Below are 27,974 nucleotides of genomic sequence, written 5' to 3'. Positions count from 1 at the left end.
ATTCATTGAAACATTTGTTTGGGATCGTTCAGATTCTATGCAGCCTACAGAATGTACAGTGGACACAACATAATAAAAATAACAAGTTAGTTGAAAGAGAAGTCATTTTTAAAGATCCACTGTGTAGGTTTTTAGCAGCAGCAATCAACGACTTTGTTCAAGGCTCACTCCTCCCTTTCACATGCATAGAGAAGCTACGGTAGCCGCCACAGGACAAACTCGGCATCATCTGAGACAACGTAGTGACAAAATGTTCTCTATAGAACAGTTTGTCTATTTAGGGCTACTGTAGAAACATGCTAGCACAAAATGGCGACTTCCATCTAAGGGGACCCGAGTTGAATGTATATAAAAACGGATCATTCTAAGGTAAAAAAACAAACATAACAGTTCATTGCAACATGATCTCACAAAGTTCCGTGGGATAGTCACGGAATTTTGTGCTCATTTTTCCGTGGCATTCTCACGGATCTCCGCATTTTTCCGTGGCCCTGCTACGGACTGTCTTTTTCCGTGGCATTCTCACGGATTGGTTACCCAACTGCTTTTTCCTATTTTCAAACCATTTTCGCTTGGGTTTAGGGTTAGATTTGGTGTTTGCGTTAGTATGTCACTTTAACTATTGGTTTATACTATTTTTTCTGATTTATTCTTTTATATTTTCTAAACTTTAAACAATTGTTGCCTGGCGTTGGGGTTAGAGTTGGGTTTGGGTAGGGATGTCATTTCATGTAAATCTAACCCTAAACCGAAGCGAAAATGGTAAGAAAATAGGACAAAACAGTTGAGTAACCAATTCGTGAGAATGCCACGGAAAAAGACAGTCCGTAGCAGGGCCACGGAAAAATGCGGAGATCCGTGAGAATGCCACGGAAAAATGAGCACAAAATTCCGTGACTATGCCACGGAAATTCGTGAGATCAGGTTGGTTCATTATGTAAGGTCTTTACACCCCTGATAATATATGTATATTATATTAAGAGATCCTTCTGAAAGTTACACATTGCACCTTTAAAAGAAAACATGGTATATAAAAATGTTAGCCAACCATAATGACACATATGACCATACAATGTTGGCTTACCACGTGAAGTGTTTCCCGTTTAGAGTACAGACTCACAGCTGCCGTGGGAATGTTGTCGTTTTTCAAAATTCCAAGATACTTAACTTCCCTTAATACCGACGTCAACTACAGCACACACACAACACAAGGTAAACACATGATTTGAGGTGTTGTTGGTCATTCTGGCATTTCTAGATTCTCACTAGGTCATTGTTTATTGACCGAAGACTTTAAAAGTGTCTAAAAGGGTCAAAAAGAGTCTTGTCACTGTAAAAAAATATTGCACTTAAATTAAGTATAATCAACTTGGATTTACAAGGCATTTTAACTTTGTTTTTTTATCTTGACTAATGATGAGTTACTGTAACTTATAAAAGAAAGTTTAATTAGCTTATGTTATTTTACTTTACAGTTAAAGTTACAGCAACTTCACTAGTCAAGATACAAAATCTATTTATTTAAATCTATATTTTAAAAAATTAAGTGCAATTTTTATTAAAATGTATGATACTTCGGTGCCTAAAAGTACTTTTAAAAATAAAATAAACAGTACATTTTTGGTTCCCCATGATGCATGATTAGTTCCTGAGGAACCCCCTGTAAGGTTTGCTTAAAGGAATATTCCATTTTCTTAAAAGAAAAATCTAGATAATTTACTCACCACCATGTCATCCAAAATGTTGATGTCTTTCTTTGTTCAGTCGAGAAGAAATTATGTTTTTTGAGGAAAACTTTGCAGGATTCTTCTCATTTTAATGGACTTTAATAGAGCCCAACATTTAATACTTAACTCAACACTTAACAGTTTTTTTCAACAGAGTTTCAAAGGACTATAAACGATCCCAAACGAGGCATAAGGGTCTTATCTAGCGAAACGATTGTCATTTTTGACAAGAAAAATAAAAAATATCCACTTTTAAACCACAACTTCTCATCCAGCCGTGATGCACCAGCGTGACCCCACGAAATACGTCAAGAGGTCACAGAGGACGAACGCGAAACTCCGCCTCAGTGTTTACAAGTGTTGAGAAAGAGGACCGTTCCGGCGTTGTTGTATGTCAACTGATACTAATTAATGTCTTTGTGTCAGTTTATTGTTTACAATGTCCGCAAATGTGCGTTTTATATATGTAACACGTGACCTCCCTACGTCACTACGCATTTACGTTAGGTCGCGCTGGACCGGACTTAGACAAAAAGTTGTGGTTTAAAAGAGCATACCCTTTATTCTTCTTGTCAAAAATGACAATCGTTTCGCTAGATAAGACCCTAATGCCTCGTTTGGGATCGTTTATAGTCCTTTGAAACTCCGTTGAAAAAAAATGTTAAGTGTTGAGTTAAGTATTAAATGTTGGGCTCTATTAAAGTCCATTAAAATGAGAAAAATCCTGCAATGTTTTCCTCAAAAAACATAATTTCTTCTCGACTGAACAAAGAAAAACATCAACATTTTGGATGACATGGTCGGAGTAAATTATCTGGATTTTTCTTTTAAGAAAATGGAATATTCCTTTAAGTATAGGAAGTTTCTATATAAATATATAAATACTATGATAAACATATTTTCTTACAGCAGGGTTAAAGTTCACGCTGTACAGTCTACTCTCCTTGTCCAATAAGAGCAATGGGTCATTCAGATGGGCGTGACACAATTCGTCCAATCCAGCGCTCCAATTAGTGTAGACTTCCTCATCGAGCTGATCCAGAACCTCCAGTACACCTTCACACACCCGCAACACCTGCTTTGCTTCAGGACTGTCTACTGGCCTAACACACACACACACACATACACACACACTCACATATATATACATACATTTACAGTAAACTGTAAAAATAATGCAGCATTTTGTCCAATTAACATAATGGGGCGGTTTCCCGGACAGGGATTAGACTAGTCCTAGACTTAAACACTTTTAAGAGCTCTCCAAACTGAAAACAACTTTCACTTACAGATCTTAAAATACATCAGGGCCCTTTGTTTTACTTCAACACAGGTAATGTTTTTAGTAAGGCATGTTGTTTAAAACTAGTTATATGTCCTAATTAAACTAAGGCCTAGTCCTGGATTAAGCTAATCCTGGTCCGGGAAACCGCCCCAATTTGTTAAGTTAAAGTAACATAAAATATAACCATTTTAACTTGTTTTTATAAGTTACAGCGGGGAAAATAAGTATTTGACACATCAGCATTTTTATCAGTAAGGGGATTTCTAAGTGGGCTATTGACACAAAATTTCCACCAGATGTAGCCATCAAGACAAATATTGAGTTCATACAAAGAAATCAGAACATTTAAGTATACAAGTTGAGTCATAATAAATAAAGTGAAATGACACAGGAAATACAGTGGGGCAAAAAAGTATCCAGTCAGCCACCAATTGTCCAAGCTCTCACACCCAAAAAGACGAGAGAGGCCTGCAACCCCCGTCAAAGGCACACGTCAACCATGAGAGACAAAATGAGAAAAAAAAATCCAGAAAATCACACTGTCCGATTCTCCAAGAATCCATCTGCAAATCATGGTGAAAAATAAGTATTTGGTCAATAACAAAAGTTTATGTCAATACTTTGTTATATACCCTTTGTTGGCAATGACAGAGATCAAACGTTTTCTGTAAGTCTCCACAAGGTTTTTACATATTGTTGCTGGTAGTTTGGCCCATTCCTCCATGCAGATCTCCTCTAGAGCAGTGATGTTTTGGGGCTGTCGCTGGGCAACACGGAATTTCAACTCCCTCCAAAGATTTTCTATGGGGTTGAGATCTGGAGACTGGCTAGGCCACTCCAGGACCTTGAAATTATTCTTACGAAACCACTCCTTCTTTGCCCGGGCGGTATGTTTGGGATCACTGCCATACTGAAAGATCCAGCCACGTTTCATCTTCAATGCCCTTGCTGACGAAAGGAGGTTTTGAGTCAAAATCTCACGATACATGGCCCCATTCATTCTTTCCTTAACTCGGATCAGTTGTCCTGGTCCCTTTGCAAAAAAACAGACCCAAAGCATGAGGTTTCCACCCCCATGCTTCACAGTAGGTATGGTGTTCTTTGAATGCAACTCAGCATCTTTCTCCTCCAAACACAAGAAGTTGAGTTTCTACCTAAAAGTTATGTTTTGGTTTCATCTGACCATATGACATTCTCCCACTCTTCTTCTGGATCATCCAAATGCTCTCTAGCAAACTTCAGACGGGTCCGAACATGTACTGGCTTAAGCAGGTGGACACATCTGGCACTGCAGGAATTGAGTCCCTGGCTGCATAGTGTGTTACTGATGGTAGCCTTTGTTACTTTGGTCCCAGCTCTCTGCAGGTCATTCACTAGGTTCCCCCATGTGGTTCTGGGATTTTTGCTCACCATTCTGGTGATAATTTTTACCCTACGGGATGAGATCTTGCGTGGAGCCCCAGATCGAGGGACATTATCAGTGTTCTTGTATGTCTTTCATTTTCTAATAATTGCTCTCACAGTTGATTTCTTCACACCAAGCTGCTTACCTATTGCAGATTCAGTCTTCCCAGCCTGGTGCAGGTGTACAATTTTGTTTCTGGTGTCCTTTGACAGCTCTTTGGTCTTGGCCATAGTTGAGTTTGCATTCTGACTGTTTTAGGTTGTGGACAGGTGTCTTTTATACTGCTAACAAGTTCAAACAGGTGCCATTAATACAGGTAACAAGTGGAGGACAGAGGATCCTCTTAAAGAAGAAGTTACAGGTCTGTGAGAGAAAGAAATCTTGCTTTTTTGTTATTGACCAAATACTTATTTTCCACCATAAATTGCAAATAAATTCTTAAAAAATCAGACAATGTGATTTTCTGGATTTTTTTCCTCATTTTGTCTCTCATAGTTGAAGTGTACCTATGATGAAAATTACAGGCCTCTCTCATCTTTTTAAGTGGGAGAACTTGCACAATTGGTGGTTGACTAAATACTTTTTTGCCCCACTGTAAGTATTGAAGAAAACAAGGCGCACAATGACACAGAAAGCCAGAAGATCACCTGAAATCTGTGAGTATTAAGAGAGAAACCCTGCCCGTTACCAGTACTAATTGATATCAGCTGCTTTAGTCCTATTTGATGGCCTATAAAGTCTTCTCGTTACCAAGAAGGCACACCGAAACGACTTTGTTATGGGTAAAAGCAAAGAACTCTCTCAGGATCTTCGTAATCTTATTGTAGAAAAGCATTTTGATGGGAATGGTTATAGGCGCATTTCCAGAATGCTTAATGTTCCTGTGAGCACTGTGGGGGGCGTTATCCAGAAATGGAAAGAGCATCACTTCACCATAAACCGGCCACGATCAGGTGCTCCACATAAGATCCCTGTCCGAGGAGTCCAAAGAATTATCAGGAGAGTTCTCCAAGAGCCAAGAACCACTCAGAACTTCAGGAAGACCTTGCATCAGCAGTTACTGTTGTTTCAAAGAAAACTATAAGCAATGCATTGAACCGCCATGGCATCCATGCACGCTCACCACACAAGACTCCATTGCTGAACTAAAAGCATGTTGAGGCTCGATTAAAGTTTGCGAAAGAGCATTTGGAGAACTTAGCCTGTGGATTATTGGGAGACTATAGTATGGTCAGATGAAAGCAAAATTGAACTTTTTGGCAGTCAGTCTACACACCATGTTTGGAGAAGAAATGTCACTGCCCACCACCCCAAGAACACCATACCAACAGTTAAGTTTGGGGGTGGAAGCATCATGGATTGGGGCTCCTTTTCAGCAAGGGGTACTGGCAGAGAAATGTACAGAGACATTCTGGATAAAAATCTGCTGCCATCTACCAGAAAGCTGAAAATGAAATGAGCGTGGACATTTCAGCAAGACAATGATCCCAAGCACAAGGCCAAGGAAACAATGAAATGGTTTCAAAGAAAGAAAATCAATTTGCTTGAATGGCCCATTGAGAGATTTGAATATCAAAGTTCATAAAAGAGGCTCAAGGAACCTTCAAGATTTAAAGACCATTTGTGTGGAAGAATGGGCGAGAATCACTCCTGAGCAATGCAGACGACTGGTCTCTCCATACAAGAGGCGTCCTGAAGCTGTAATCACAAAGGCTTTTCTACAAAGTACTAAATAAAGTGTGTTCAATACTTTTTTCCCTGTCTCATTTCACTTTATTTATTATGACTCAACTTGTATACTTAAATGTTCTGCTTTCTTTGTATGAATGCAATGTTTGGCTTGATGGCTACATCTAGAGGAAATTTTGTGTCAATAGCCCACTTAGAAATACCCTTACTGATAAAAATGCTAATGTGTCAAATACTTATTTTCCCGCTGTATGTCAACTTATCACAGGGCAAAACTTAAAATAGTAGGTTGAATTGACTTGCAAAACCAAGTTGTTTTAATTTTATGCTGCAATTTTGTTACAATATAATATGGTACCAGTATCAAAAGGGTGTGTGTGTATATGTGGGGTGGGCTTGATTACATATGTGTAAGCTGGCTGAGTTTACTGCGGCTGGACAAGATCCGTTCTCTGAGTTCTTGAGACCATTTGAGGTTACCAGCAACATATGGCATGTTTTTAGCGAGTATGGGACAGTCAGTCCGTAACTACAAACAAAACACAAACAGCAGCACTAAGTCAGTAATCAATCAGCAAATGTTTTTTATTTAAGATTCAAAGCGTCTTTCAAGACACAATAGAGAGGATATCCCATCAAAGATCCTATCAGTCCAGATCCCAGATTAGTTTCATGTAGTACCCAAAAGTCACAAACTATGTGAATTTACCATATATTAAGTTCACCATACTTTATGTGACCCGGTCCATGAAAATCCAGCTATTGTGATTTACTGTTTGCTAATAAAATCAAATTTGTGTCCTCACAGACCTTGTCTCTCTGCGTGTCCAGTATGTGCTGACAGAGGTCGACCTCTTCTTGAAACATCACCACCAGCTGATTATAGTTTGGTGCAAAAAGTTGGTGAACCCTCGGCCTCTCCAACAAAGCACCAAAGATCTGCAGGAGCTGCGCAAACAGATTTTAAACAGCATGGACTCCAAAAGATTTTTATAGATAGAGGAACGATTACAAACACCCCTGTTACCTTAAAAGCAGACTCTAAGCACGGAGAATGTTGGAAAGCCAGGTTTATTACTGTTCCCAGTCTCTGATCAAAATCTCTGTACTGTTCCATTAATCGATTATAATCACGCACAAATTCCTAAAACACAACAGAAATAGATCATTTCTATATAAATATGTGAGTGCATATATTTGTGTAGGTCTCTCAATCAATACTTTATTGTTGTAGTCGAGTGGATCATATTTGCTCTCTCTTAGAGTTCTCCAGCTGTCCAGGAATTCGTCGTTCATGCTGTACACCATCTCACTGAGAATCTTCCCTCTGGAGCCGCCCAACTCCACCCGCTCCAACTTCAGAAAGTCCAGAGCTGAGGCAAACAACTCCTGATACAGACAAACACATCATAGATAAACTGGTATTTGTGACCCAGTCTGTGAAAATCCATCTTAAATGTATAGTGGAAGATTTTCGTTTTCCGGGTGGATCATCAAGACTATTGGTCATCCCAGATGTCAATCATTCTGATTATATGTTGACGTATAACCGTCGTACGTGCTCGCTTACGAGGTTCGCTTTCTGCACATGCGCACTTTCACGTGTATATGTTTGTTGTGCTACGGTTTCAACCATTCATTGAAGCTCGCGTTCTCGCTGTGTTTTTTTTTCAAAATGTCTGAGGGTCGCAAGAGAAAAAGTGGCTACAAATTGTATGACAGGAAGAGAAAGGACTATAAAGAAAGAAACAAGACCAGAATGTTTATGGGAGACTATTTCACACGCTGGCGTGAGCTAAAAGGACAGGCTGGGCTTCCCACGCGAAGTTTCTACTGGAAAGGTACATTTTGTCATGCTATTTGGAGAATCCATTTAAAATCACTGCTAGTTAAAGTTGATGTAAGCTATGATTAGCGATGCTAGCCCTGGCACAAGTCACGAACCGCACAGACACGGTAAACATGCCGACAGAAACTTGTAAACAGAGCGAAGAGAAGAACTGAGCTCCTGCATGTGCTCTCTGTGTCTCTGTCTCGTGCACGCGTTTAACAGGCGTTCCCTCTCGGGAGGAGGGAGGGAGAGTGTTGCGTGTGCATTTTTAAAAAAATATCGAGGGGCGGTTCTTTTGAATAATTCGGGAAAATCTTCCGCTATACCTTTAAGTTATCACGCTTTTAAAATCATCCTATATAATGTAAAAAACATTCTGTGAAAATATGACCTTGTCAAAGCCCATGTCAAAGATTGAAATCATTGTGAAATAATTAAATTATGATTTCAATCACAGACAGGGTCACATTTTTAAGACATTTCATTCACAAAGCTAATTTAAAGTGCTTACATAAAATTTATTTACAAAAAAGAAAGAAAAAACTATGTTAAAAAGGGAATGATTGAAAATTACAATGAAAGCTAAAACATAAGAATAAAAAAACATATAAAAAATAAAAAGTGTTTAAAAATACAACAGGCTCACAGGCTCTGTTATAAAAATAAAAGATTAAATAATTTATAATTTATTTATAATTAAATGTATCTATAATTAAATTAATTTTTTTAAATGAATAATTTAAGAAACAAATGTATTTATGGATAATAAAATTAAGTATTTAATTAAAATGTAATTAAAACTAAAATAATAAAATAATAATAAAAATCTGAATTAAGAGTAATCTGAAATAAATGATTCTCTGAAAAACTTTAAGAAACCTAAATGAATTATTTGTCACCTCAACAATTAAAATTTGCAGAAACTACCTGACCATAGACCTGCAAATTAAATTCTAAAAATTTTCTTAAATGATTAATAATTTAAAAATAAACTTAAATCAAGGTTTAGTTCTTTACTTTTTTGTTTCTTTAAAGTCACCATGAAAATAAAATAAAATAAAATAAAAAAACTGTTATTTGTTTTGTAATATTGTGTTTTTTTTACAAATGACTGATCTGTGAGCTTCATTACTCATAATCTTTCATCAAAAACGCAAATCTCCTCCCCTCCTCAAAACAATAGGTGTGTTCGACTTCATGCGGCGCTGCGCAGACCGATCGGCGGCTGACTTGAAGCAGTGCATTTTGGTTAGTACTTTTGTCCGACTTCAGCTGGCGCTGCATGCACGTGACTGTGTCATATGGTTTTTAAGTACCGCGAGAGCGTTTCGAGAGTAGCCGGCTAGCTCAGCCGATGCAGCTTCTCCAGAGCGGCTGCCCGGAGTTGTGATGACGTAACAGCTTTACTTGATTGGTCGCCTCATTGATGACAACGATCACGTGCGTTTCAAGTTTAATCCAACCTTTAGTTTCACTAATAAACATTATAAATTCATGTTTTAAAAAAGGAAAAAAACACTTTAATATCCTTAAATATGTTATATTGTGTCGTGTAATAAAATAAAAATGAAAATAACAAACTCTATTGGTATTTTAATAATATATGCTTGTTTCCCGTTATTTTCGGGTATACAGTATAAGCAGCAATTAAAATATTCGATATAAAATGGTTCTGGTTGCAACTTTTTACTAAAAGGTTTGTTTTTATCAAATACAGCATCTAATTCACTTCATTCGCGATTAACAACAAGGAAACACGGCGCACACGTCACTACGGCAAGCAGCAGGTGTCCGGCTTGACGGCTCCGTCTTCAGTTCCTCCCTCGACTGCAAGCGGCAAACCTCGCCGATCGGTCTGCGCAGCGCCAGATGATCTCGAACACACCTATTCTCTCTTTACTTCCGGTCATATGGTATGGCAGGTGGGCGGGGTCTGGGAGAAGATCGATGCGATTAGCAATTAGCAACAGGACCCAACTTCAAACGGTCCAATCACATCTTGATTTCACGTCACCACTGGGAAAATTAGGCAATCGATACTTCCGTTTCATGGTGACTTTAAGCATAAACTCATATGCATATTTTTGTTATGACCGCATGAACTTCATTTTGATAAATTTTTTTTAGAAAACAACTTTTTATATTAGGTCATTTTAAAAGTATTTTAGGAATTTGTACTGGATAAGTAAGATATTCATATTTGCAGTGCGATATTGCACACACACACACCTCGATCATGTGCAGTCTCTTCATGATACAGTCAGTGCGGTGAAACACAAGCTCAGATGGGAAGTCCCAGGGTTTGACTGTGAGTCCATGGCGGCCGTAGGGTCCAATGGGTGTCAGCTTGTCCCTGTGCTGCCGAAAACTCCTCTTGAACGCACAAAACACCTGGATCGCTTTCCGAACCCTTTCCACACCCTCCTCTAATTCCATTTTGAAGAGCTCCTCAGGAATCAGATACAGAGATGCCTGCAGAACCACACACACAAACACACTCCTTTTTCGTTTCCTTTTTTATTCAAATGTTACACTTCTAACATTAAGAAATTCACATTAAATAGTCACCTTCTCTATGAGCAGGTTGCAAAACTCTGTAAGCAAAGTGACAATGCGTGTGGGGTGACAGTAGAAGCGTGAATGTGTCCAGATGAGAGCAAATGTGTGAAACAGAGCGGGGATCAGACGCTCCAGATCGGTGAAGATCCGTTCTTCAAACGCAGCTATGGGTCGCCGCAATGTACGCAAGTGCAGATCTATGTCCTCAGCCTCCACCACCGCTACAAAGGAAGCACGTCATATCACACCACATGCAAATCATGCATTATATAAAAAAAGTGTGTGAATACATTTCAGAAGCCGTGATTACCGTGGTTGACTTTCTGAATTATGTCGAAGAAAGGAGCGTAATAACTGCTGTTGATCCTCTGCAAAATTTCGAGCACCTGATCAACCTTTGGGTTCTGCAGCTACACACATAAAGCTGGATTCAGTTACAGTCCATACAATGTAATACATCACACATTAAAGGATTAGGTCAATTTTCTTTAAAAAAATCCAGATAATTTACTCACCAACATGTCATACAAACTGTTGATGTCTTTTTTTGTTCAGTCGAGAAGAAATTATGTTTTTTGAGGAAAAAATTCCAGGATTTTTCTAATTTTAATGGACTTTAATGGACCCCAACACTTAAAAAATTAAAATTGCAACTTTAAAGGACTCTAAACGATCTCAAACGAGGCATAAGGGTCTTATCTAGCGAAATGATTGTCATTGTTGGCAAGAAAAAGAAAAAATCTGCACTTTTAAACCACAACTTCTCGTCTTCTACGTTTGTGTGACGAGCCAGCGCAACAGTAAATGCGTAATGACGTCGAAAGGTCACGTGTTACAATATATGAAATGCACATTTGCAGACCATTTTAAACAATAAACTGACAAAAAGACATTAATTAGTATCATTCCACATACAACAATATCTGAACTGTCCTCTTTCTCCACACTTGTAAACACTGGGGCGTAGTTTCGCATACGTCATCCGTGACCTCTTGACGTGATGACGTATCACGTGAGGTCACGCTAGCGTGTTAAAGAACCGGAGAAAGACAATATGTTGTGGTTTAAAAGTGCATATTTTTTATTTTTCTTGCCATAAATGACAATCGTTTCGCTAGATAAGACCCTAATGCCTCATTTAGGATCGTTTAGAGTCCTTTGAAACTGCAATTTTAAACTGCATTAAAACAGTTAAGTATTGGGGTCCATTAAAGTCCATTTAAATGAGAAAAATCCTGGAATGTTCTCCTCAAAAAACATAATTTCTTCTCAACTGATCAAAGAAAGACATCAACATTTTCGATGACATGGTGGTGAGTAAATATCTGGATTTTTTTTTTAAGAAAATGAAAAAGTTTCTTTCTTTTTAAACTTTTCTTAAAAAGATACAAAAACGCAATGCAAACTTAGTTTCAGTAGTGTAAAAATACACATAAAAGACACACAAAAACACTCTTCATTTCCACCTGTTTCTGGATTCCTAATAAATTTGCTCTCTGTTTAGCCCAGAAACTGAGCTCCACCGTGGGGCCCGGGTGGTCCCCGTCGTGCAGTAGCTTAGAAGAGTCCCGCTGCAGCACAGAGCCCATCAGCTGACACCACTGAATCACCATGGTCTCAATTGAGTACAATAACGCCCTGTCTATCAGACACAAATCCGAGCTACACACACACACACACACACACATACACACACACACACACACATACACACAAATGTTACAGGCTTTTATAAACTTGGCTAATGTTAAAGCTAAGGCAGGGCTCCAGACTAACTTTTTTCATTAGGAGCCCAGTGGCCCCCAACTGAAAATTTTAGGGGCACAACCAGAAAATTTAGGGGCACACACTGTAAATCAACATGCTAACCAAATATTCACATTTCTACTAATTTCCACTGTATTACTAATAAATACTTCATTGATAGATGCAGAATATACAATGTGCTGTATCAAATTCAGTGTCACATCACAAAAAAAAGGTCAAATTTACTGGTCGCACATGTGCGACTGGATGTAAAATTCAGTGGCACACTCTCAAATTTTGGTGGCAAAATGCCACCATTTGGTGGCAGTCTGGAGCCCAGTAAGGATGATGAACTGACATCCACTCGATCATACCCGAGCTGTTCTTGGTCTTTTCTTTCCACACACAGCGGCAGGGGCAGAAGGATTTGACCTTGAGCTCGTCCTCTCAGTGTGACCGCTTGACCTTGCAAACGCTCAAGGTGTCTGCAAACGTCCTGACCGACCACCCGAGGCCAGGCAGACTGATTCAGTGGACATCCAAGGATGGAGACCAACACCTACATGAAAACTTTACACTTGTAAAACTGATTTAAAAGATTTCCTAGTGTCTATTCAATTATCCAAGGTTTTTATTATAGTAAAAGATTTTGGGAGTATTGGTTAATTTGTGGTAACCACGGTTTAACTGTGTAGTCCCTGTCTCTTTTTGTTTATTTGTAGTAAAACCATGGTTAATTTGCAGATTGAATGACATCATAATATCCAACGTTAACTTCTTCATTTCGGTTACCTGCGAGATGATCAGAGGAGCAAAATCCATGGGTTGCGCAGGAACCTCTCCGAGCCAAAGCTGGGATCTAAAGGAGGTTTTGGAGATGACACCCTTTCTTTTCTTAAGCACGCACAGATGCTTGGTCTTCCAGAAAGAGTAGCTCTTATGGGGCGAAAAGACGGATGTAGCGCTTTCAGAAGCGAAAGCACTCGAAACAAGTGATAACTTATTTCGAATACCAAAAGCCGATCAGTTCACCAAACACTTGCAACATGTAGAACAAAGTCAGATAATCTGTTTGTTTTTTCGGAAAGCAGGACAACATGCGAAGGATCTCTGTGTGTATACTCACCTGTTCATCTCCCGCATGCAGTGTTCCTCCCGGTCCCATGAACAAAATCAAATACTCTCGCCAGCTCTGGTCCAGGAAGTCAACGAGGGTTCTTTGGTTCTCCTCCAGGCCGATAAAACGGTTCCACTTGTCTGTTTTGACCCGTAGAACAGTGAAGGCCTGTTCTCTAAGGAAGTCCACACGCTCATCAGAGACAGCGCTCATTTTCACCTGCTCCAAAGGAAGACGGACACCAGGCTCTGCCATGCTGAAAAAAGAGAAAGTTAAGATGTTTCCACATCAAAAAACACCAGTGTCAAACTTACAATAAGTGTATATTTACCTCCACCAGACTTGCGTCTCTCTGAGTCCGATCTTGCTGTTAAAATATTATCAGTACCTTTCCATCACTTCATGTGCACATATATACTGGGAGTCATCTGCTGTCTTCAGTTGTGGGAAACTGAAACCCTCCTGTAGGTCAGTCAGGTCACTATGGCAACAGGATCAATGGCCATTTTGTACCTGTACCTGTGTGTGCGTGTGTAAGAAACTCACAACTGGTGTTAATGAAACCTGAGCGTGCAATTGAAATACCTTCAAAGGTATCATGTTGGCATACATGCACTGTGCAACATGATACCCAGACACATCCAGCAGTATAGTTTAGATATGATGCACAGTCAATATTGAAACACACACCATTACAAAATTAAGAGTATTTTAATATGATGTAGCCATAGTACATCAATTAAAAGTAAAAGTATTATTAAAGAGCACCTATTGTCCTTTGGTGTGTAAGTGTGTATTAATACATGTTAACGATATGCAAAAGGTACAAAGTAAACAATGACGCGAGATCTCTTTTCTTGGACTACAACAAATACACGGATTGTAGGCAACAGTTTACATCCTAGGATTGGTGATGTAGACAAGACCGACATTATCATAATTCCTCCCGCTTCGGACTCACAGCCTGTAAGTTAACTCCTGTTAGCTTTGCATTGTGAGCGAATCTTTTAAACATGGTAAGGAGTATCACATTTCCGCTGACGTCATAGGTATTCAGGCCAATCACAACATACAGATTAGCTGGCCAATCAGGGACACAGAGCTTTTTAAATCCGTGCATTTCAGAAAGAGAGTGAAATTTGGAGCTACAAAAATTTACGGTGTGTGGAAAATAATGTTTTTTAACCATACACGCGAACACATTGTATTATACCAAATACACACACACAAAAAAACGTTTTTAGCAATGAAATAGGTGCTTTAAATATATATTTTTTAAGGATAAGTATTTTATATGTAGCCTATACTGTGCTGCAGAGGATGCCAACCTTTGTTATGAATGGATTAACTGAGAAATTTATTTTTGTACATCGATATAGTAATTGCATCTTAAAATTTACATTTGTTTTATTTACTTTTATTTACAGTGGACCCAAATCTCCATATTTACTGACTGAACAGCAAAAAGAAAATATGTTTTCACAGAAAATTAATTTTATAAAGCAAAATACGTGTTTCTTAAAGGTGCTGTGTGTAATTTTGAGCGGCATCTAGTGGTGAGGTTGCGAATCGAAACCAACGGCTCAGTCCACCAGCCGCCACCAGACAAACATGTCATCGTCGGAGACAACTTAGTAAAAAAATATTCAGTTAAGAGCTTCTGTAGAAAATGGCGGCACAAAATGGTGACTTCCATGTAAGGGGACCCTCTGTGTATGTAGATAAAAAGGTCTCGTCTAAGGTAATAAACACAACGGTTCATTATGAAAGGTCTTTATACATCCCTGATCATATAGTTTTGTATATTATTTTGCATTTCTGTCAAGAGATCCTTCTAAAAAAGTACACACTGACTGCACCTTTAAATAACAACAAGTTGCTGTGTCTGTGTTAAAACGAATGATTTAGGTCAGGGGTGGGCAAACTTTTTTTACTGGAGGGCCACGGTAACCATCGTTTTACTAGGAGAGTTAGCAGATTAATTCCAATTTGTATTACCAGTTTTACTACCAATAAAATACCATGGCGAGACCAAAGTAAATGTGTGGTTACAACAAATAAAAACATGCTTAATGTAGTTAAAGCATGCTTCATTTTCTTAAGGTCAAATCATTTAATGTGCTAGTTATTATTTTTACATATTTCACCATGATGTTAAGAACAGAGGTAAGCAGTGTTTGGGTTTTAAAAATGGCAAATAACACATACCTGCTTCTGTCAGATGTGGATGATGTATTTTGCTGTCCATTTTGTTTTAAACACGCAACATTTAGGGCCCTATTTTAACGATCTAAGCGCATTGTCTAAAGCGCACAACGCAACGTCTAAATGGGCGTGTCCGAATCTACTTTTGCTAATTTAACGACGGGAAAAATGGTTTTTGCGCCGAACGCATGGTCGAAAAGGGTAGGTCCTATTGTAATGGGAGTATGTTGGGCGTAACGTGCAGTAAACCAATGAGAGACTCAGCTCTCATCCCCTTTAAAAGCAAGTTGCGCTGGCGCTATGTCTAATCCCTATTTAGATGACGGACTTTGTAAACTGAAAAACTAAGCGGAGGTAGAAGATCCCCAGTTTAAGATTAATGTTAAATAATTGTGTTGTTTTTCCCTTATATTGAAATTGTTATTTTTTTATTAAAACCTTTAAAACCCGTTTTCTTTTAGTCATGGAAGTAAAAAGCAGGCTTGTAATTGCTTTAAATGTATGGTTATCCAATATCATCAAAACATAATTTACAAGTTTCTAAGATAAGGTTTGTACTCTAAAAATACTTTATTTGTAACAAACAGGAGATAAAGAATTTACAAACGGCTCTCCTCACGTTTCAGCACTTTGGACAGCGTTTTTTTAGCAAAGAGTTTTTTTAAGCATTACTTACAAATGTTTCTTACCTCCCATATCCACAGGCAGGGATGGGCAGTATTTCAAATACATGCATTTAAAATACGTATTTGAAATACAAAATAGTATTTTGTATTTTGTATTTTAAAGCCTTTGAAAAAAATGAAATGTAATTTGTATTTAAATACATTTAAGATGAGTATTTTTGTATTTTTAAAATACTCAAAATACTTTGAGCCAGTCAACCAGTCAGGGTGCTGTTTTCATGCATCAACTAGTTCAGACCAGACAACAGAGTTCAGGTAAGCAAATATATCTGGTGCAGCTTTTAGTGGGCAATAATTGAAATGTTGGAGTGGGAAATAAAGCAAAGGCTATTGAGTTATTGGGTGTGATGTGATTTGTGTTATAACTGTCGCAAAAGGAAATTCAAATTCACACTTGCACGTTGGCAGACAGTTGCACGCTACAGTTGCACTTGCACATTGCACGACTGAGACAGAGTGTTGAATGCTGACAAATTGGCCTACACTTTTGACTTAAAGGAAAAACACAATTTTTTTTATTTTACTATGTTCTTACCTCAACTTAGACAAATTAATACATAACTATCTTTTTTCAATGCATGGAGGAAGAGCACTTAGTTTGCAGCATTTCGACCTCAGCACACAGTAACATATTAACAGGAGTGATGATGTTACTGCGCCAGAGGTTGAAGTGCTGCAAACTAAGTGCTCTTCCGCCATACAATATAGTTCTCATTTTGTATTCACTTAAAAATCACGTTTTATTTTGTGCCACCATACTTACTTGTGTAACTATGTAACAGTCTTTAAATAGGGAAAACATGGAAGTGTTTGGTGGCTTCTAAATTCATCCCTGTTTGGATCCTAAGGAATAAATGGGACTAGACTAAATGCTAACACATTCATGACATGCTGTGCAAAGATGAAGCACATGATTGAAAAAATATAGGCATGTATTCATTCATCAGGTAAGAACATAGTAAAAATATTGAAAAACTGTGTAAACCTAAAAGGCTTTTATGCTTGACGTGCTTTCCATTGTATAATTCTGTGAAATGACAGAGGACGACTCGTGAGTAATTGTTCTCAAAACCATCAAAAAGCAGCAATGAGAGGAATCAGTTTGCCGAATAATTTGTCTCGTGGGACGTTTGTAAATGCATGGATTTCTTAACATATAAACGGATTAGGTTGTGGGTCATTTTGACGACACATGAAAAAGTTTTTATGATGTTTTTATAAAACATCACTTTACTTGAAGGGGTGTTTATAAGGCTGACATGAAACATTCATAATCATAACATGACACGTGTCATGAATATGAAGGAGATTTTATGGATGTTTATGACAAATGTCATTAAGAGTCATTTGTTCAATTATGTCATTTTTATTGCAAAGATGACATTGTTTGAGATGTCTTTGTTATAACTTAACTTGCCATGACAACTTGACATTAACCAAGACAACATAACTGACCACTTTTTACCAGTGATACAAATATAATTTGTCATTAAAATGTCATTAAGTGTTAATACTCTGTTAAATAGTTTTTATAACAGCATCATGAATATTCTTCAGTTCATAATGTTTATTTGACCGAGTATTAATAATATTTGACATAGTATTAACATTTAATGCCATTTAAATCATGGTTTAATGTAATGTTAACCCACAAAGTTAGGTAATTTCTTAAGTTTGATAATTATTGTTTATAATTTATAACAAGTTGTGTTGTATTGGTTTATGTGTCAAGTTGTCATAGCAAGGATATTTCGAGCAGTGTCATCTTTGCATTAAAAATTACATAATTAAGGAAATGACACTTAATGGCAGTTGTCATAAATGTGCATAAAATCTTCTTCATGTTCATGACACATGTCATGTTATGATTATGAAGCTGTCATGTCAGTCTTATACACACCCCTTCAAGTAAAGTGTTACCAAGTTTTTTTTTTCTAGTTTTTTATTTTTTACATGGCAGGGGAAAGCAAGAGGTACGTAAAATAAAATGAAAGTTTCTACGCAGTTGCACACATCTAAATGCTTTTTGGCATTCAGAAATAGACCCAGATAGATTTCAGCCTAATAGGGATACTTGCACAGAATCACCAATTTCACATGTATTTTGTGTATTTTCAAAATACAAAATACTGTATTTGTATTTAAATACATTTTTCCTCACAGTATTTTGTATTTGTATTTAAATACATTTTTCGACACAGTATTTTGTATTTGTATTTGAAATACATTTCCATGTATTTATGCCCATCTCTGTCCACAGGTACAGAGTCATCATATACAATAAATCCGTGAGGTAGCATTAAAAAAAAACATTTAAAAACACGCATTTGTTCAAAGCAAAGCATTTATTTACTTACCAGGCTGCAGGTAAAGCAGCTCTTTGCGCCTTCTAACGTCTCATAATAAGTCCTCAATTATGTCCAAGAGACTCAATAATAATCTTTTACATTAAATCATTTAATCTTTCATATTTAAAAGCGTTTTTGTGCTGCTGCGCATTCATGTACTTTGTGATAAGCAAACCCGCGTTGTCCTCCCGTTTATAGGCGCATTTTACTAATGCGCTCTTTAAATAACATAAAACACATTGCGCCATTGACTTTAGACTTTAGACCAGGTTTTTGTTGGTCAATGGCGTAGTCTATTTTAGTTGCCTCAAAATAGCAACGCGCCAACAATGCGCCTGAACACACCTCGTTTTTCAGACCAGAACGCCCATGAGCGCAAAGGGGGCGCAAATGCATTTGCTATTTAAACAACGCGGCGCTAAACGTGAAAATTAGGGTGGAAACTAGCGAAAGACACTTGCGTCGCGCATTGCGCTGCATTGCGCCGGGTGTAAGATAGAGCCCTTAGTGTTTATTTTTCTATTTGGTTGCCGCTCTATGGCGCGCTCATTTTCCAGTCGAGTTTTTCAGCGCTAGCGACATCTTGTGGACGTTGATTGTACTGCATCAAATCAGTAATTCCGGACCAAAATACTATATTGTTTAATTAATATAATTATAAACTGCTTTGCGGGCTGAATAAAAGTTGTCGGCGGGCCACATTTGGCCCGATGGCTCTAGTTTGGTCCCCTCTGATAGGGGTTTTCGACTTGACAACCCCTGGCTAGAGAAGATACAGCTAAGGCCAAAACTTTGGGGTAGGATTATTAGGATGAAAACAGCGCTCATCCGGCGAGATTTCGACCGTAGCTGTATCCCTTCTAGCCACAACTACAGGTTTAATTTTTGTGATTTGCCGTTTTCTGCATACAATCATCATATATAACAAAGAATATTATGTGAAAAAATAACATATTTTTTAATATCTTTAATATTCACTGAATAAGCCAATTTTATTACGACCATGGTTTTACTACAAATAAATGCTATTTTTGCCATGGTATTTGTAGTAAAACTGGTTATAGCCAAATATTTTTTATTATTATTATTACAATTTTACTATAATTAAATCATGGTTAATTTTCGTGTAGGTGTTTCAATATCAGCTGCAATTTTTAACACACGAGATCCTTGAATTTACATAAAACATACATATGCCCGAATTCTCATATAAATAATTTCTTATGAAATTAGTGAACGCATAAACTATTTAGCTAAAATGTGATCTTGTGATAACTTGGAAATAAACGGGATATATATATATATATATATATATATATATATATATATATATATATATATATATAATGTTGTGTTTTTGTTATAAAAAACAGCTCCTAATGCACTTAGTAAGAATTTATAAAGCTTTGTTTTCCTCTCCTAAATTTTTCACAACTCTTAACACTTTAAATTAACATTCAAATGCAGTAATACTACATTATGTGTATAAGATAACCACAATACGATGGAGCCTGTCAATCAACATTACAGCGCCGCCCTCAGGCTTAATTACGTAACGACAGAAAGTGGCGGTTTCCCGAACAGGGATTAGACTAGTCCTAGACCTAGACTAAAATAAATGTAAACAATTTGCACTGCCATATCTTAAAATACATCAGTGCCCTTTGTCTTTCCTCAAAGTGCACACAAGTAATGTTTTTAGTAAGCCATGTTTGTTAAAACTAGTAATATTTCCTAATTAAACTAAGGCCTAGTCCTGGATTAAGATAATCCCTGTCCGGGAAACCGCCCCTATATATATATTTTCGTAATTAAACTAAGGCCTAGTCCTGGCTTAAATTAATCCCTGTACGGGAAACCACGATACCACCCCTAAACGTTTGTCAAGGTGTTCTGTGCGTTGAGATATCTGAATGCGATTCATTACTAGCCGCCACTGACCGTTGTTATATAAATTTTGTATTTTAAAAAGCTAGTGTTTAGTTCTTTCTTTTCAACACGCACAAACACATTAACACAAAAATGAATTATTTAGAAACACACATTTAGTTATGAATAGTCGTAGGAAGGTTTCTGTCTTTAATTGTGTTCCATTTAAAGAAAGAAGTTGTACAAAAGTAACATCAAATTGTACATGTTTAAAAAGTAATCAAAACGAGGAGTCTTTGATACAACAGAATCAATATTAGACTACATAAATTGTGGCTATAAACAGCTTGGGGCTGAAGAAAACAAAAAGAAATGGAAGAAGAGACGTTATGAATGTTATAGGTATAATCTGAAGAGCAATAAGAACGATACAAGAAAAGAAAGTTTATTACACGATTGTGTTTGCATTCGCTGCCTGATGTCTTGTTTGAGTTGCAAGTGGGTGGCAGACACAGAAATCAGAACATCCCTCCAACATGATCCGGAGGACAAGACCAAGAGCGCAAAGACCAATAACATGACATCAAATAAAATAAAAGCAAAGAGCGAAGACACAATTGGACGAAGGCCAGCTGAGAGGGACTGGGATTAAAATGGACAGATCATGAGTAAGTTTCCCTCGCAGCGGACCGTGTCCTCCTCCTGCCGTCATTCTCACAGAGCCTCTCTGAAATCACTCACTCAAACACGCACATATCCTGGCTTTCCGTGTACCATAACGTCCATTTCACAACACACTCTCTCAAATGCTCGGCACCTGAACAGATACATGAGCAAAAGTAAAAACACATGCAACTCCAGCATTTTATACTACAGGTTATGATACAAAATAAGGCATTTCCGTGTATGTCTTTTTGTTTGTACAAGAGCGAGTTCACATGAGCACGTAGATGCTTGCGTGTACGTGTATGCGTGGAAACTGGAACCACATTTAATGTCATTTTTTTGCCTTGCTTGTACAAAAGACTGCTATTGAACTTAAATGGATAAGTCATTTTTAAAATATATATATTTATAATATATATATATATTTATCATATATATAAAAAAATTGATAGTGAAAAGCAGACGAGCTGTGAAAGTGGGCGGGATTTCGGTCACTCCAAAACTTCACTGGCAGACACAGTGACCAGCTGGAGCGGGAGGTCGGAGTTTGAAAGGAGGTCCTGGGCGCCACCCTGTTGCAGATTGGTCAGGATAAGTGTGGCTCCACCCCCCGTGATGATGGTGTCCGAAGGGGCGGCACCTTCTGTCTGACCAGCCACAGCGTTGGTGTTTAGCCCTTTTTTGTTCTGGTGAGTTTTAATGTGTTTGGCCAAATGGTCGCTGCGCATGAAACGTTTTGAGCACTCTGGACACACAAATTTCTTCTCTCCTGAAAAACAAAACCAAAAAGATTAATGTTGTCCCCCCTCTAAACTGTGGACTAGACTTGTAGTCAAAGGTGTGATTCTTGCCAACCAATCATCAAGTGCGCACACTATCTGACTAAAAGGCAGCAATGAGAATCAGCCAATGAGAGAAGAGTGCAAGCAGCAGACTTTGCTCTTTTTGCGTAGGGGAACATTCTCACATGCTTTACGGAAAGCCAATACAAGACAAAACCAGGTTATCAGTCCCTCCAGAAAACCGCGATTGTGCGATCGCACGATTTATTGCATAATCAGCCAAAGTCCAAATATTTATGCGGGGCCGCATTTTTTCCAAATATGACGCACTTTCGCCGCATTAATTACAGATTTCCGCGCACAAAATACGCGGGGCTTGCATTATTTTATAATCCCTGCATTTTCGTAGCAAAGAGTCTATATATCTTAGCAGAAAGTTGAAAAATGTTGCATTTACTTCACACAAGCGCAGCCGTGTCCTCTGTTGCCATGGGAACGTTATGATGTGAAGTGAACAACATTGCAGCTTTTGCAAGTTCTGCAATTTTCACAAATTCCCGCAATTCCATCGCATAAATATCCCGCATATTCCATCACATTTTTTAAGAAAACGTGCCGCAAAATCGAGGATTTTTGCCCGCAACAATCACAAAAAATCTCTGCGTTTTTCTGGAAGGACAACTTATACGGCTTTCTAATGCATGACACAAAAACTGTATGAACCCTTCAGAGCGAATGCTTGTGTTGTCCCAAATATTCCAGCGTATCTATACCTGTGTGTGTTCTGCGATGACGCTGGAGTTCGTCGCTGCGGGTGAACCTCTTTCCGCAGTAACTCCATGAGCAAATGAAGGGTCGCTCTCCTGAATGCCAGCGCAGGTGAGCTCGCAGGTGAGATGTCTTACCGTACACCTTACCGCACCCCGGGATATGACAAATGTGTTGTTTCTTTTTCCCCATACCTGAACCTCTGAAATGAGCACACACATATACAGAAATTCAATTATAGGGACAAGTTAATTTGGCTGTTAAAATCTGTGGTTTTGCATGAACAAGTGTGCATTACCTTCCTCCAGCCTCTTTGCAGTTGGGACACGTGCAGGCTACCCTACGCAGCCTCTTTCCCTCTTGCCCTGCCCCATCCATATCCTCCTCAACCAATCGCACACGAAGATGTGACAAATCACTGGGGTTCAGGGTGGAATTTGGCCAATCGTCTGACTCTGGCTCTTCTTTTATTTGAATATCTGCAAAAAAGAGAGATCGTATACAATTAACATACATACAAAATAACATTCAGGAGTATCATGTGATTGAAAGTGCATGTATTCCTGCATACCCGAGTGGCCTTCTGTGTTCTCATCTTGCTGGTACTGACCAACCGAGTTGACTGTAACTGTCTGAAGATTCGGGATCTGACCAACTCCCCCCGTGGTTCCAGACTGCCCAAGAGAAAGTGTCTGCACCGGGGCAAGGGTTATTTGAGGGGACGAGACCCCACCAGCAGTCGGCAGCTGTAGATTTTGCAGGTTCTGAACTCCCTGAACCTGGAAGGTCTGCCACTGGATTTGCCCCGTGGGAGAGACGGTTTGGGCTTGGATCAGAAATGTACCAGCATTTAGCAGCTGCACGCTTTGTAGTGTCTGCCCTGATCCATCTGCCGACTGTGCAGGTAAAAGTTGCACTACCGGTTCGGTGCCAGCATTGTGGTTCTGCTGGATGTAGGACGGATCCTGCTGGCCGGCGGACACAGCAGTAGCTTGCGTGAGAACTCCGGTCCCGTCTATTGTTTCGGGCAGCGACGTTGTTGTAGAAGAGGTGGTCGTTGGCACAAAGGCATTAGCATTGTTGGCATTGAGGTGCTCTGCACATTTTCCACCTCCGTTTTCACCCTGGTTTTCACTTGTTGCAGTGGTGGGACCGGTCATGATGAGCTGGCCATCTGCCGTAACACTTGTTGCAATGGTCTGAGCACCAGCCAATCCCAGGGACTCGAGATCCATGTTACTCAAGCTATTTAACGGCACTAACGTGATATTGCCTGGCAGCCCCATCGGTACGTTAGCGACAACCTGGCCCTGCGCACCAAACCCTGAGCCGGCCAGTGAGACGGTGGGAATCTGTTGTACATGCCCTGCTTGACTGAGTAGGCCCTGGAGGTCATTAGCACTGGTGGCAATTCCATGCGTTCCATCCGGAAGGATAGCAATGTCTCCCAGGGTGGCTCCGTCTGCAGTGTGTGCTGCATAGCTTAATGACGCCCCATCGGTCCCCTGGAGCTGGGGTATAACCTGGTACTGCACCCCATTGGCACTGGTGCCATCTACACCAGCTGTAACAAAAATGGGCTGGCTCTGCCCAGCCATAGTCTGTAGTGGCACCACATATTGCCCATTGCTGCTCAGGAGTCCTCCGCTGGACACCTGCACTACCGTTGTATCGTCTTTCGCTGAACTCACAGGTGTTAGAACCTCCCACCGATCAGAGGAGCCCGTCAACTGGATTGCTGTGAGGTCTGTGGTCTGTTGTAAAGGGCGAAAACATTTATGCATCTGGCAGACTTTTTAAGTGACTTGCAGTGCATTCAAGATATATACCTTTTCAGCATGCATGTTCCCTGGGAATCAAACCCATGATCTTTAGCCACATTACTATGATTCGTACGATATGCAAAGCACCATAAAAAGGAAAGACCAATAGTAATTTTATAATTAAAGAAAGCAATGGATACAATTCATAATTTAATCTGTCTTTGTGGTAATATTTAAAGGGACATTCCACTTTTTTTTAAAAATATGCTCATTTTCCAGCTCCCCTAGAGTTAAACATTTGATTTTTACCATTTTGGAATCCATTCAGATGATCTCCGGGTCTGGCGCTACCACGTTTGGCATGGCTTGGCGCAATCCATTGAATCTGATTAAACCATTAGCATCGCGCTAAAAATAAGAGTTTGGATATTTTTCCTGTTTAAAACTTGACTCTTCTGCAATTACATCGTGCACCAAGAACAACGGAAAATCCAAAGTGATCCTCTAGGCAGGTATGGCTAGGACTATACTCTCATTCTTGCGTAATAATCAATGACTTTGCAGCTGTAACATGGCTGCAACAGGTGTAGTGACATTACGCAGCAGCCGAAAATAGTCCCCTTACTAACTTTCAATGGCAGGGGACCATTTTCGAGCAGTGTGTAATATCATTAGGCCTGCTGCAGCCATATTACAGCAGCAAAGTCTTTGATTATTATGCCAAAATGAGTGTATAGTCCTAGCCATATCTGCCGAGAAAATTGCCACTTTTAATCTTCCGTCGGTCTTCGTACACGATGCAACTACAGAACATTCAACTTTTAAATAGGAAAAATATCCAAACTCTTTGGTTATTTTTTAGCGCAATGCTAATGGTCTAATCAGATTCAATGGATTGTGCTAAGCTATGCTAAAAGTGGTAGCGCCAGACCCCGAGATCAGCTGAATGGATTACAAAACGGTAAAAATCAAATGTTTAACTCTAGGGGAGCTGGAAAATGAGCATATATTTTTTTTAAAAGGTGGAATGTCCCTTTAAATCAAACATCAAAACTAAAAATCAACAATGCACAAAAACTGAAAGTTTAAAATTAAACTAATGTATATAAAACCCCCATCTCATTATGTCATGGTCTTTATTGTTAATGGTTCCCATACAGGCGTTTAATGATTTGTTTTATCGCAAACAATGGCGTCGTTTAACAGCTATGCATCTTTCACTAAAGGCAAAAAATATTTTTAAAGTCAAATATCTGTAACAAAGAGCTCGGTTTTTGCCAGCTCCCAGCACGTAGTCGCTCCAGGGGGGATGGTGGAGCTGTGGAGGATCTGAATCAGCCTGGGTAGGGGTGGAGGCTTTTCCCCGGCGGAGGGGTCCTCCCCTATCGTGGGGGTGACCCGGGATCACCGCAGGTAAAGCGGGCAAGGCGACGGTGGCGAGTCTGTCCGACCCACAATGGGCGGGTTTAAAAGGGTAAGAAAGTGGGTGGCCGTACAAGCCGAAGTCTCACAGGAAGTGTTCGACTTTTCCCCTATTTTTAAAACGTGTGAACTTGACCAAAACATCACAACCCCTTGCAACCCCTCAGCGACGGGAAAGCGAGAAACCAAAAGGGGGATTTAATACCTGGTCCTGGGCGCCGCTGGCGGTCTGCAGAAAGTCACTCTGACTGCTGTCCACGTCCAAGGCAGCCATTTCCTGCTGTTTCGCTGGCTGTTCTGGGGCTAAGGAGACACAGCGAGAGAAAAAACTCAAAACAAATTCATGCTCAACGAACTCCCACCTCGAAAAGGCGGAGATTAAACACCAAACCGCCTGGAATTCAAACGAACCAGGCGGTTCTTTTGGCTTTTCCGTTGCCCGAGCAACAGCTTTAGAAATGTTTACTTTGTTAAAGTAAAGGCTAGCTGGCTAACGGTTAGCGTCGCCGCTGAGAAAGATTAAACAACTGAGCTAGCTCGCTTTGCTAATGGCTCTCCAAACTCACCGGCGGTGCTGTGCTTCGATCGGGCTAAGTGTTACGTACCAGTCATAGCGTGAAAAGGTAAAAAATCGGAGGTTTATCTGTTCATTTAAACTCCAAACATGATTGTTTTAATCAAAGGCGGGCTGTGATCGGAGATTCGAGTCGATTTTTTTCTTATTTTTGATTGACGGTGCGGGAAACACAAAAGGTGGGGCTTCGTAGAGTGCCAGTGAAATTTGCGTCACGTAGGCGGAAAACCCGCCTTTCTTCTTCGACGCGATTGGCTGTGTGATTCGACCCCTCGCGCATTGAGTGGTGGAGCCGTACGTCTGTCAATTTCAACGCATAAGCGTTTCCTGTTTGTTGTTCTCTTACTTAGCAGATGCGGAGACTTTGGAAATCAGGCTGGAATTGTTCGCATATGGCAGGAAGTTCGTTGCATCTCCAGTTTTTTGGCCATTACAACGAAAGCATTACCCTAGACGTATTGTAATTTATGATTGTAACACATTCAGTATAATTTCCACTGATCGTCGTAACTTTCTTAATATGTTTATTTTAGGTTAATATTAAAGTATATAAAACAAAATATTAAAGTGACATTGTTAAAAATTGTAGTTTATAATTTAGGTGTGATGCACAGTGCTGTTTTGCCACAGCTTGTGACGGTTTAGCCACCTGGGTAAACAGAGCTATGCGGAAACAGCTGTGGCTCCGGATGTCCTCAAGGCCCCGTATTATCAATCTGCCACTTTGTGTTTATTATCTATTGGCTGCACACTTTTATTTTTTACAAAATTAAATGATATTATAGTTTCTTACAAATATTTTAATTTGTAACATCTTAATAACTACAGTATACTGACAAACGACTAAAAATCACTGTCTTATAAACACCCCAACCCTAAACAACAGACAAGAATCAACTTCAGTGTTAATCGTTAAAAATATTTGCAGGTGAGCCAGGTGTGTAATTTTTGGGGGATGGGGAGCTGACCCCTCCCCCAATAATCAAAACCAGCAATTACAACCCCCCTTCCTCTGCCCCATGTTTTATAGTGATGAATGAAAACTAATGTACAGCTGACACTTCACCCCCCCCCCCCAATGTTTAAATAGTATTAGTATTGTTATACTAATAATAATTGGTATTGTTTGCTACAAACTAGTAACTATATCATAGTTTTAAGAGCACTTTTATCATATTGGTAAAGATTTTAGATAATTTAAAAATAGATATAAATCCATCCAGTCTCATGTGAACATTTTAAACTGGCACGAAATGTACAGTAATGGTGTCAGGCTAAAGAAACACCTAAAAATCATTATCCAGCAGATTAATAAGTAAGTAACCTTGAAAACTAGGTCAGTCTAATCTGCCAGCAAATCATTCCGACCAGTTTTGTGAACCGGATCCACAACTTCTGTCTGACTTAAATCTTTATTCCTCTCATGCATTCATCACAAATAAAAACTAGAACATATGACAAGATTTTCAACATACACAACTCATATGGACCTTTCATGATACAGTGTGTTATAGTGCTATAATGTCATTTGT

The 27,974-nt window shown here is 39.1% G+C and overlaps 2 protein-coding genes across 3 annotated transcripts in view; both read right to left on the bottom strand.

The window, feature by feature from the left end:
* dnah9l (dynein, axonemal, heavy polypeptide 9 like) overlaps window positions 1-14,572 on the bottom strand; it is a 91,458-nt gene extending 76,886 nt beyond the window's left edge. The window contains exons 1-14 of the mRNA XM_073870725.1: window positions 13,691-14,572; window positions 13,369-13,615; window positions 13,035-13,178; window positions 12,617-12,801; window positions 11,963-12,158; window positions 10,807-10,906; window positions 10,506-10,717; window positions 10,167-10,409; window positions 7,328-7,495; window positions 7,134-7,250; window positions 6,917-7,054; window positions 6,511-6,635; window positions 2,635-2,830; window positions 1,085-1,189 (exon numbers count right to left, since the gene is read on the bottom strand). Coding sequence (XP_073726826.1) covers window positions 1,085-1,189; window positions 2,635-2,830; window positions 6,511-6,635; window positions 6,917-7,054; window positions 7,134-7,250; window positions 7,328-7,495; window positions 10,167-10,409; window positions 10,506-10,717; window positions 10,807-10,906; window positions 11,963-12,158; window positions 12,617-12,801; window positions 13,035-13,178; window positions 13,369-13,614 — 2,175 coding nt within the window. The 5' untranslated portion in view covers window position 13,615; window positions 13,691-14,572. The remainder of the gene's footprint in view (window positions 1-1,084; window positions 1,190-2,634; window positions 2,831-6,510; window positions 6,636-6,916; window positions 7,055-7,133; window positions 7,251-7,327; window positions 7,496-10,166; window positions 10,410-10,505; window positions 10,718-10,806; window positions 10,907-11,962; window positions 12,159-12,616; window positions 12,802-13,034; window positions 13,179-13,368; window positions 13,616-13,690) is intronic.
* A 6,070-nt stretch (window positions 14,573-20,642) lies between these two features.
* Window positions 20,643-26,824, bottom strand: sp3b (Sp3b transcription factor). 2 transcript variants are annotated; one of them, XM_055214196.2, is made up of 6 exons: window positions 26,474-26,824; window positions 26,074-26,171; window positions 23,255-24,437; window positions 22,982-23,162; window positions 22,689-22,885; window positions 20,643-21,902 (listed from the first exon to the last, which is right to left on the bottom strand). In XM_055214196.2, the coding sequence occupies exons 1-6, from the start codon at window positions 26,478-26,480 to the stop codon at window positions 21,625-21,627; spliced, it is 1,944 nt and encodes a 647-aa protein (XP_055070171.2). In that variant the 5' UTR covers window positions 26,481-26,824; the 3' UTR covers window positions 20,643-21,624. The 2 variants fall into 2 exon arrangements, with proteins under 2 accessions (XP_055070171.2, XP_055070172.2); XM_055214197.2 differs by having other exon boundaries at window positions 26,435-26,820.
* Between the last annotated feature and the right edge of the window lie 1,150 nt (window positions 26,825-27,974).

The sequence above is a fragment of the Misgurnus anguillicaudatus genome, chromosome 8, assembly GCF_027580225.2.
Source record: "Misgurnus anguillicaudatus chromosome 8, ASM2758022v2, whole genome shotgun sequence".
Lineage (NCBI taxonomy): Eukaryota > Metazoa > Chordata > Actinopteri > Cypriniformes > Cobitidae > Misgurnus > Misgurnus anguillicaudatus.
The sequence above is the reverse complement of the archived record's forward strand: the minus strand, read 5'-3'. Positions and strand labels throughout refer to the sequence as shown.